At 34.0% G+C, this 12,340-nt stretch overlaps 1 protein-coding gene across 1 annotated transcript in view; it reads left to right on the forward strand.

Annotated features, from left to right (window-relative positions):
- LOC114343637 (KICSTOR complex protein SZT2) overlaps window positions 1-12,340 on the forward strand; it is a 997,370-nt gene that overhangs the window by 6,147 nt on the left and 978,883 nt on the right. The window contains exons 3-4 of the mRNA XM_050663023.1: window positions 52-406; window positions 502-1,412. Coding sequence (XP_050518980.1) covers window positions 52-406; window positions 502-1,412 — 1,266 coding nt within the window. The remainder of the gene's footprint in view (window positions 1-51; window positions 407-501; window positions 1,413-12,340) is intronic.

The raw sequence follows: 12,340 nt of genomic DNA on the forward strand, positions 1-12,340 counted from the left end.
AAAATGTCTTATCAAAATAAAATTTTATACTCTTGGTTTTTCATGTTTTAGTTGACAATTCAAGAATTTGCTTTTTATTGGTTGGATTCGTTTATTCACTATCTCAAACAGAACCTCCTCCAATTTCTAAATGTACCCAAATATACTGACAACCGACCACACTACCACTTTAAAGATTATGCGGAAGAAAATGATCCCAATATATTAACCAATGGTGATAATCTTTTTCTGTACAACCAAAGTCAAAATCCTTCTTCGGGTAGCCGGGGAATTGCGTGTATAGCATTAGCTTTTGTTACTTCCCTTCAAGATTCAGGACCAAGAACCAAAACGTTTAATTTTTCCAAAATGTTTGAATCAGGGAAATTCGCTACTACGGTCAATTCGGAGATTCTCGACAATAATGGTAATATTTATGTTTATTCTAACGTTATTCACGGGATGTTCTAGTTTATATTTAAACTGAAATTAACAAGAAGGTAATTTTATAACTTGTTTTAGGTACACTATCCGATTTCTATCTTGAATTTAGGCTCTGGAAACAAGGTCGTGTAAACATTGAGAATTTATCTGAAAAATTGAAATCGGCAGTATCTCAAGCATCTTGGGATATTATAACTGAATATTACCTATTAACAAATGCATTGTGTAGCGAAGACGACAAATTAAAAGAAAATAATGGTACAGCGTCAATAAAAATGAACCCAGACGTGTTTAATTTTGACGAAGAAATAGATTTTAACTGTAATTTTAATATGGAATCTGATAAATATATCAGAGAATCGGTGATGCACACAGAAAAGCCGAAGATTGATCATTTTACGTCAAAGAAAAAGAAAAATAGACAGACAATTCCACCAACTTTTAAATCTACTATTAACTTCGATGAAAGTATTAGGCAAAGAGAACTAATGAAAGATCGCCCCAATTCTCTAAAAGCAAATAGGTTAAATTCTCTTGAAAGCGGAGATTCCGGTATTTTATCATCGATTTACTCGAAATACTTACCACATTGGCTTGAGTTTGGCGATAACCTAAATGCTCCATCGCTAAAAAAACATAAAATCAATCTCCAAAATCGCCATTTACCAAACGTTATAATAGCGGAACTCTTAAGCATTCTAAAAGATTCATCGAAGGCTTTTAGATGCATTTCTACGAGTTGTATTCGTAATGGAAGTGATGATTTGTATGTACCATATATAGCTTCTAGCCTCATAACCAAATATATAATTATTTCGAGGAACTTTGATCATTGGTATGCTACTGTTTCAGTCCAAGATGCAAGTGATCTGCCTGATTTCATGAGTCCTCATGTTTTAAAGCACACACAGAAATTTATACCAGACATATCGAATAATAAGTTTATACCCAGACAAAAAATTCTTTGGATATCTGTCGAAAATGATTGTGTAAGTATAATTATTATATAGCATAAACATAAACTCTCTGCAGTGTAAATAAAAGTGGCAAAGTGTCCTTTAAGTGAGTTTTAGAAATATTTTAATATGTATATTAAAAACGACTATCAGAAATTCCGGTTCTTTTGACAACAGGTAAGGAAAAGAGCCTTGACCAAAATTTTTTAAACTTTTTAAAAAGTTTAAAAATCAAGATTACAATTCAGATAACTTACAAAATTAACTTAAAACCGAAGACTGCAAACAACAATAAAAACTGTTAATAACTTAGATAAAAGTCAGCTCTTCGACGGGATACGGGACGGTTGGTAGCAAATTTTTTCCGGGGTAATACACTTTACAGTGAATAACAAGAACAAAAAGCAGGCAAATAGACAACAAAAATAGAGTGACTAATAACGGTGGTAAAAAAAGAAGTATAAGCCAAGAATATAAACCATTCGGAAAGAGCAAGTGGATAGCAAGAACACCACAAAAATAATCTACCACAGGAAAAATAGATAAAATATTAGAACTGATACATGACATAACTATAGAGATGAGCGATTTAAAAAATGATATGATAGAAATTCGAAGGAAACAAAAGGAAAACAAAGAAGAAGCCAGTGCGCTCAAAACAAGAAAACTTGATAATAGAGAGGAAACTACGAAAGAGTACAAAATAAAACCAAGAAATTCGACAACAAATAAAAAATATCCAAAGTTCATAGTTCAAAGTAGTTCATAGTTAAACAAAAGGTAAGTAAGTATTATTTGTGGCTCACATTGAACATTCATTTACTTGAGTTATACAGTTTTAGTTTTACATGTAGTTTTACACGTGTAAAACTACATGATACTACCAGAGAAATTCATATCAAGCGGGGTGTGAGAGAGGGCGACACTCTCTCACCTAAATTATTTATACCGGTCCTCGAATACGCCTTTAAAATGCTAAAGTGGGAAAATAGAGGAATAAAAGTAGATGGAGAAGTGCTCAATCATCTGCGTTTTGCCGACGATATAGTACTTATTACCGAAGATCTGGGTGAAGCACAACAAATGCTACTAGAATTAGAAAACGTATCTTCAACAATAGGTCTAAAAATGAACATCAGCAAGACCAAATTTATGACAAATTTAGTTCCCAGCGAACACCTAACCATCCAAAATCAAGTGGTAGAATTGACAGAAAAGTACATATATCTCGGCCATGAAATCAGAATAGGCAAGGACAATCAGACTTGCGAATTTCAACGACGAATAACACTTGCTTGGGCGGCGTATGATTCACTAAGAGACATCTTTAAGAGCAACATCCCGACAGCTATGAAACGGAAAACATTTGGTCAATGCGTTCTTCCTATTATGACATACGGAGCAGAAACTCTCACGCTCACAAAAACAACAGCACTAAAAATGCGAGTGGCACAAAGGCGTATGGAAAGATCGATTCTCGGCGTGACAAAAAAAGACAAAATAAGGAACCAAGACTTAAGGAAAAGAACAGGTATCAATGATGTCGTTGAACGTATAGCCAAGCTGAAATGAAATTGGGCAGGTCACATAGCGCGATTGAAAGACTCAAGATGACCAGAAAACTAATTGACTGGCGTCCAAGAGAAGACAAACGCAGCAAAGGACGACCACCAACACGCTGGATGGACGACATTAACTGAATATCCAAGAAATCGCAACAAGAAGCACAGAACCGTGAAGAGTGTCGAAGAATGGGAGAGACCTATGTCCAGCAATGGACAGAAGAGGTTGCATGATGATGATGATGATACAGTTTTAAGTCAGGTTTTAGTGAAATTTTCACAAAGTGTTTATCACAAGATCCGCAACCGTGAGTACCTATTTTTATTGGTCATCCTATGTGAATCCCGATATATGCAATAATTAGTTATATTGCCGTTCGCATCAGTACACAATCAAAAACTGGTTTAATTGATCATTTTGTCGAATATCGAATTTCTACCCACTAAGTATAATTGGTATTTAATTTTGGTTTAAATCGTAAATTTTTGACCAATAATTAATTATGCCGGTGTGTATAAACTGTAAGCAATCTACCACTAACACACAAATTATAAAATGTTCGAGATGTATGAATTCTTTGCATACTTCGTGCATTGGCTTACAGGGCGATGATGCCAGTCGGATCACACGAATGCGTAGTAAAAATGTAAAAGTACTATGTAATACTTGTACTATGTAATACTCTGGGCCAAAATTAACGGGCCACCTTAAAAATAGGTCATTTTTGATGTCTTATTTCTCCTAAACCTGTTGTCCGATTTAAGTGATTTTTTAATATGTTATAGCCTTATTCCTTGACAATATCGTTATAATAATACTGTTGCTAAACAGGTAGATTTTCATTGTATACCGGGTGTACGAATCAAACTGTGTTTTTTTCTTAAAGTTTGCATCACCCTGTGGAGTATTCTAGCATTTGTAGACTGTAGAATACTGAAATTAAAACCTAACTATAGCCTCATGCTTTCTCAACATTTTGTTTTTTGATTGATTCGTTTATGTTGGATAATAAAAAAGTTAGGTGCTTTAACAACTAGACATGTTTTTTATCAATACAGGGTGTTTTTAAAAATTTTTGGAAAATTTTAAGGGGTAATTCTGCATGAAAAAACATTGACAGTTTGCTTTATAAACTTATGTCCGCAAATGCTTCGTTTCCGAGATAGGGGGCGTTGAAATTTTTTTGACAAACTGACGATTTATTTATTACTTTAAAACCGGTTGCGGTATGCAAATGCAATTTAGTGGGTGTTATGACGTATTTATTGCATATTTTTTGACATACAATTAAGAATTTAATTTTCACCATTGGCGCCCATACGGGTAATATGGTGGCTCATATTACCCGTATGGGCGTCAATGGTGAATATTAAATGCTTTATTGTATGCCAAGAAATGTGCAATAACTACATCTTAAAACCCACCAAATTTCATGTGCATGTCTCAACCGGTTTTAAAGTAATAAATAAACTCACCTACAAAATTAACCGCCCACCTTGTATTTCTTTCAATTTGCAGAAATTGTTAAACTTGGACCACATTTTATGAAGGATACGGTGAAAACTACCTCCGCGGAAGAGAAATAATAATTTTTTAAAAAAAAGTCGTTTGTTACAGCAAATATCAAATGAAAAAAATCTAAAAAAATTCAAATTAACAATATTTTGGAAATAAGAGTCTAATTTAAAAAAAAATTGGGTATCAATAATGAATGTTGTCGCCTCTAGCCCTTAGGACTTCTTGGAGCCGGTTTGCCAATCCATTCATGATATCCTGGATATCAGATTGGGGGATATTTTGCCACTCCTCTACCGCAGCTGTGTTCAGCTTTTCAAGGGATGCAGGGGCTGGTACTCTCGCTCTTACCCGTCTTTTGAGGTTGTCCCAGATATGCTCAATTGGGTTAAGATCGGGACTGTGTGCTGTCCATGGTAGAACTTGAATCCCGACTTCAGTAAAGTACTCACGGGTAGATCTTGCTGTATGGTAACGTGCATTGTCATGCATTAGTCTGAAGTTATCACCAGTGAATGGTGCAAAAGGCATGACATGGTCTTGGAGAACTTCTTACACGTATACTTGGGCATTCACACTGCCTCTACCGAACACAACAAGATCAGTACGCGCTTCGTAAGAAATACCTCCCCAAATCATTATTGACCCTCCTCGGTAAGCCACTGTTTCGGTTATAGCGCATGGAGCAAACCTTTCATTTTGACGCCTATAGACACGTTGGCGTCCACCTGGACCTTTTAGGGCTATTCTGTTCTCATCTAAGAACAGTATATTCTTCCATTCCGCCATAGTCCAGTTAGCATATTCTCGCCCAAAATTAAGTCTAGCCCTACGGTGTTGTGGGAGAAGTTGTAGTGCGCGAGCTGGACGGAAAGCCCTCAAGTTTATTTCTGACAGTCTTCTTCTAATCGTTTGTCTACTCACACTAACGTTTCTCACCTCAAAAAGAGACCTACGAGCTTCAGGAGCGGTGCAAAAGGGATTTCTCAATACTGTGGTGGCAATGAAGCGGTCATCTCGAACTGAAGTGCATCGTTGTCGGCCTTGACCTGGCCTGCGGTTCTACGATCCTGTCTCCCGAAATCGTCTGATGGCATTTTGTACCGTAGTTCTGGATAAATCGAGCGTACGGGCGATATGACGTTGACTGTAACCAGCATCAACTAAAGCCACTGCCCTAGCAGCATCTGTTGGAGCGAGTGGCATTTTTAAAATCACAAACAATAAATAAGCACTAAAATTTTAACTTAAACAATATTCGCTCACAATGATATGAAATTAGAGGCCATTGGTCAAGAATTGTTGTAAACACGGAAACAGATTTGCAACAATGTCGTACAACGACTATATGTCAAAAATCTTTCAATGACACAAATTTAGGAAACAAACTGTCACAGATAATGTAAACAAAACAATAATAAAGGTGGCGGGGTTAATTTTGCTGGTGAGTTAAATCGTCTATATTAATGAAAAACATGGCTAGCTGTTAAACTACCTAACTTTTTTATTATCCAACATAAGCGAATGAATAGAAAAACAGAATGCTGAGAAAATATGGGGCTATAGTTAGGTTTTAATTTCAATATTTTATAAATGCTAGAATATTCCACAGGGTGATGCAAACTTTAAGAAAAAAACACTGTTTGATTGGTACACCCGGTATACAATGAAAATTTACCTGTTTAACAACAATATTATTATTACGATATTGTCAAGGAATTAGGCTATAACATATTAAAAAAATCACTTAAATCGGACAACAGGTTTAGGAGATATAAGATATCAAAAATGACCCATTTTTAAGGTGGCCCGTTAATTTTGGCCCAGAGTGTAGTAACGGAGACGACAAGTTTGATCAATTAAAGCAATTTTTAACGAATCTTATGGAAACGAAAATGCAGGAGCTGGAAAGGAAGATAGTTAATATTAATCATACAATACAATCTGAAAATCAGGAAGTTATAATTGAAGAAGCCATCGACCGTATTAATCGATCGCATAACATAATTTTGTATAACGTCCCAGAAACTGATTCTGCTATGCAAATCCGATTTTTTCAAGACATGTGCACAGAATTGGTAAACGTTCAAATAAGGCTCGTCCTATAAAAGTGACCTGTTCAACACCCGTGCAGGCTAAGTCCATTTTGCGTATCAAGAATAAATTAGCCACATCTACTTTCTCTGCCATTTCAATTTCTGATTATAAAACACCTCGGCAGAGAGAATACATAAATGAACTTCTGACTGAACTGAAACGTATAACAGATAATAGCGAACAGAATTTGATCATTAAGTATGTAAAGGGCAGACCTACCATAGTCAGTAAAACTGATGGCTCTTTAAACTAAATGTGTCCAGCAGTTCTAAATCAAGTAAATAACACACGTTGAATTTACATGTTATTACCAAAATGTAAGCGGTTAATAGCAAAGTTGCATCATTTAATGCTAACGTTCGATTGTGAATTCGACATCATAGCATTAAGTAAAACGTGGTTACACGGTAATGTTTCAAGTATGGAACTCTTTCCCAATAATTATAGCATATACAGAAAGGACCGAAAATTCCATGAGATGGATAAGGCGAAGGGTGGTGGTGTAGTGCTTAAAAGACTTCATAAAATCCGAAATATTGGACATTACGGCTTTCGACGTACAATTTCCACTAATTGATCTAATCATTGTTGAGTGCCAGATTGATTACAAATATTTTTATATAGGTAGTTGTTTTACAGGATAGGTTAAGTTTGGTTGACTTTGAATATTTTTTCGATTGCTTAGGTCAACTTGATTACTTAAATAATGACCCCATATTACTAGGTGATTTTAATGTCCCAAATTTCATAGATAATGATATGTCTGATTTCCAAACTTCTGTAGTTTTAAGTTTTGTGGGCTCTACTGGCCTTAGACAATTTATCAATGTCGTTAATCATTTAGGTAGACGGCTAGATTTAGCCTTATCGCATTTCAGTTGTGAAGTGAAGCAGCACGATGACTCATCGTGCTGCTCTCATCACCCCGCTCTTCTAATTACATTTACGGATATATGTATTTGTAAAAGAGCCTAAATTTAGGTATGGTTCTGAGCAAATAACTTATAACTTTAAAAAAGCAAGTTTTCCTGCTTTATATCGAGAACTGTATGAAACGGATTGGAATTTTCTGGATATTGCTAATGACTTTAATAAAACTTTAAATAACTTTTATGATAACATGTTTTCTCTGTTTAATAAGTATATTCCAGTTTATAAAAATTGTAATCATAAATACGGTTTAATCCTGACATCATTCACAATATCAAATTAAAAGCAAAGTTTTTCTGAAAAAGTTTAAACGATTCAAAAATCATTGTGATTTGCTTCAGTTTCAACGGTTAAGACACCTTGTCAAATCAAAAATCAGTTTGGTATACAATGTACTGTCGAGAATATTCAAATATCTCTATTCATCAACCCCAAGAAGTTTTGGTCATATGCAAATGCGAAAAATAATAGTTCAAGAATTCCTAGTGTGATGAAATATAATGGCATGACTACCTCCGAACCACAACATATTGTGAATGCTTTTGCAGAATTTTTAAAGAGTGTTTTTCTGCCATCTGATATTAATTTCATGGCTAACTTTTCATCAGTTAACGCAGATTACTTAAATTTTTATCCTATTGTAGAATCTGAGATCATTTTTGCTAGTAAGAAATTGAACGACAAAATGACGTGTGGACCTGACAATATATCATCTTTTTTTGGTTAAGGATTGCATAGGTGCCTTAACTGTGCCACTATTAAAAAAAATTGAAGACACTCGTGGGAGTGCCGACAGAAGTGAAAACTTCTTATAGTATATAAATTACGAGGTCAATGCTTTTACCCCATCCTAAAAGAAGTGCTATACCTATATCATATACGATATACGCGATGCGTATGCCCTATGCTATTTATGTAAACATACACATACTTTATACAGTGAGCACGTAAAGGTTGGAATAAATTCATTTTCTTGAGAATGGACAATTTTGGAAAAAAATCCCGAAACAGGTCAATTTTTATTTTTAAATTACGACTTTTTGGCACACATATCATATTAGTGACGTCATCCATCTGGGTGTGATGACGTCATCGATGATTGTTTTAAATGGCAATAGGGGTCGTGTGATAGCTCATTTGAAAGGTACTTTAATTCTCTATTCAGTAATATAAACATTTACATAATTATTTATACAGGGTGTCCAAGAAAACATGTTTTTAATTGAATTTATTGACATAAAAAGAAGAATGCATGTAATTTATTTAATCCAAAATACATTTTACTGCTCTCAGAAAACAGAAAAAAATGTTTATTTGAAAAATATTCATTGCTTTTCGTTTAAACTAAATGTTCAAACTGTCCAGAGGAAGGTGGGTGGCGACTTTGATATTGAATTTAAGCAAAAAACAATATTTATTTGTCAAATAAACATTATTTCCTGTTTTCTGATAGCAGTAAAATGTATTGTGAGTTAAATAAATTACACACATTCTTCTTTTTATGTCAATAAATTTAATTCAAAAAAAAATTTTTTTTGACACTCTGTATAAATAAATATGTTAATGTTTATATTACTGAATAGAAAATTAAATTACCTTTCAAATGAGCTATCACACGACCCCTATTCTCATTTAAAATTTTTTAAGATGACGTCATCACGCCCAGATGGGTGACGTCACTAGTATGATGCATATGCCAAAAAGTCGCAATTTAAAAATAAAAATTGACCTGTTTTGGGATTTTTTTCCAAACTCGTCCTTTCTCGAGAAAATGAATTTATTCCAACCTTTACGTGCTCACTGTATATGTACAAAATTTATTTCAGCGAAGTGATGACGGTCGCAAATTCAATACTTTTTCCCCATCCAAGAAGTGCACAACGTCCCTAAAGAAATTTTCAATTCAAAAATTTACTTCGTCGAAGCGGTAACGGTCGCTAATTTATTAATTTTCCCCATCCAAAAAGTGCACAAGGTCCCTCAAGAAGTTTTCACTTCAAATATTTATTTCGTCGAAGCGATGATAGTCGCTAATTTAATACTTTTTTACATCGAAAAAGTGCACAACGTCCCTAAATAAGTTTCACTTCAAATATTTATTTCGTCGAAGCGATTACGGCCCTAGTTCAATACTTTTCCTCCATACAAAAAGTGCACAACGTCCCTAAAAAAGTTTTCACTTAAAAAATTTATTTCGTCGAAGCGATGATGGTCGCTAATTTAATAATTTTTCCTTATCCAAAAAGTGCACAACGTCCCTCAAGAAGTTTTCACTTCAAAAATTTATTTAGTCGAAGCGATGAAGGTTCGCTAATATAATATTTTCCCCATCCAAAAAGTGCACAACGTCCCTCGAGAACTTTCCACTTCAAAAATTGATTTCAACGAAGCGATGACGGTCGCTAATTTAATACTTTTTTCCATCGAAAAAGTGCACAACGTCCCTAAAGAACTTTCACTTCAAATATTTATTTCGTCGAAGCGATGGATGACAGTCACTAATTCAATACTTTTCCCCCATCCAAAATGTGCACAAGGTCCCTAAAGAAGTTTCACTTCAAATATTTATTTCGTCGAAGCGATGACGGTCCCTAATTTAGTCATTTATCCCCATCCAAAAAGTGCACAACGTCCCTAAAGAAATTTTTGACTTCAAAAATTTATTTAGTCGAAGCGATAAAGGTCGCTAACTTAATATTTTTCCCCATCCAAAAAGTGCACAACGTTCCTCAAGAAGTTTCCACTTCAAAAATTGATTTCATCGAAACGATGACGATCGCTAATTTAATACTTTCTTCCATCGAAAAAGTGCAGAACGTCCCTAAAGAAGTTTCACTTCAAATATTTATTTCGTAGAAGCGATGACGGTCCCTAATTCAATACTTTTCCCCTATCCAAAAAGTGCACACCGTCCCTCAAGAAGTTTTCACTTTACAAATTTATTTCATCGAAGCGATGACGGTCGATAATTTAATACTTTTTTCCATCCAAAAAGAGCACAACGTCCCAAATGTTTATTTCGTCGAAGCGATGACGGTCGCTTATTTATTACTTTCTCCCCATCCAAATTTAATAATTTTTCCCCATCCGAAAAGTGCACAACGTCCCTAAAGAAATCTTCACTTCAAAAATTTATTTCGCCGAAGCGATGACGGTCGCTAATTCAATACTTCTTCCCCATCTAAAAAGTGCACAACGTCCCCAAAAGAAGTTTTCACTTTAAAAATTTATTTTGCCGAAGCGATGACGGTCGCGATGACGTTCGCTAATTCAATATTTTTCCCTATCTAAAAAGTGCACAACGTCCCTAAAGAAATTTTCACTTCAAAAATTTATTTGGTCGAAACGATGACGGTCGCTAATTTAATACTTTTTCCCCATCCAAAAAGTGCACAACGATCCTCAAGAAGTTTTCACTTCAAAAATTTATTTCTTCGAGGCGATGACGGTCGCAATGACGGTCGCCAATTTAATACTTTTCCCATCCAAAAAGTGCACAACGTCTCTAAAGAAGTTTTCACTTCAATACATATACGTACAAAATATGACGGTCGCGAAATAAATCCTTTTTACCTATCGAAAAATAGGTTTTACATTTATTTTAAATTTAAATACTTCTATACAATTTATGTACAGATACACATAATATAGATACGTACAAAATTTATTTCGTCGAAGAGATGACGGTAGCGAAATAAATCTTTTTGCCCCATCCTAAAATAGGTTTTACATTTATTTTAAATTTAAATACTTCTATACAATTTATATATACATACAAATAATATACAGTATGTCCCTGTAAGTTGTATCCATATGGAAAACTTTTTTATTATTAATTTTACGAAAAAAAGTTATTCTTTATAAAAAGCTCTGCATGATCCAAAACCTGAGATTTAACCATCAAATATCAAATTTTTTGAATATTATACGAGGTATGTCAAAAAGTTTGAATTTCACTCAAGAGTGAAGTAGCTTTATTTTTCACAATATTGAAAATTGCTATTATGAAAAGTTGTTTGGAATTAAAAACTGTATTCTAGTATGCAGAAGGTGTGTGGCCGCCTGTTACAAGCAAGTTGGTTTGAAAGTGCTCTCTCAGAAAAATTGTGAATTTGGGTATGTACACTTTTTATTTAAACTGAGGAACTGTCTACCATATACCAATAGATGCAAAGAAGAGTTTGAGAAGAAAGATTTCAAAAATATCATTCTATTCTTCTAATAAAAGGAAAAGTTCAAAATTAGTAAATTATTCATTAAAATTAAAGTAAAAGTTTTTAGTATAACCAATTTTAATACATTAACTTTTTGCATTGTAAGTAACGTTTTTGTTTAAAACAGTAATTACGGTCTGCTATAATAAAGGTGACCATACACTAAAATCCACCGTAGTAAAAATATGGAACAGAAAATTGATGCGATCCTTGAAAAACTATTAAAGTTAGACCTACTGGAAAAACAAAACATGAGAATGGAAGACAAAATCGACACAATCACTAAAGAATTGGCAGAACTAACAGAAGAAAATACAGAGTTAAAAGAAAAGAATCAAGAACTTCAAACAATATTGCAAATTCAAGAAAGAAGGGTAGAAGTATTAGAAAGAGAAGTAAGAAAAAAGAATCTGATCATCCAAGGAATAGAAGAGATCGAAAATGAAGACGAAACGCAAATCAAGCATAAGATTTCAGAAATATCAAGAAAATTGCAAGTAGAACTAAATACAGATCAGGACATTATAGAGATACGAAGACTTGGTATCAAAACTGTTAATAAGAAAAGACCGATCCTCATAGAATTCAAAAATTGGAGCAAAAAAAACGAGGTCCTTAAAGAAACAAAGAAATTAAAAGGTA

Source organism: Diabrotica virgifera, chromosome 10 (assembly GCF_917563875.1).
Source record: "Diabrotica virgifera virgifera chromosome 10, PGI_DIABVI_V3a".
In the NCBI taxonomy this organism is placed as follows: Eukaryota; Metazoa; Arthropoda; class Insecta; order Coleoptera; family Chrysomelidae; genus Diabrotica; species Diabrotica virgifera.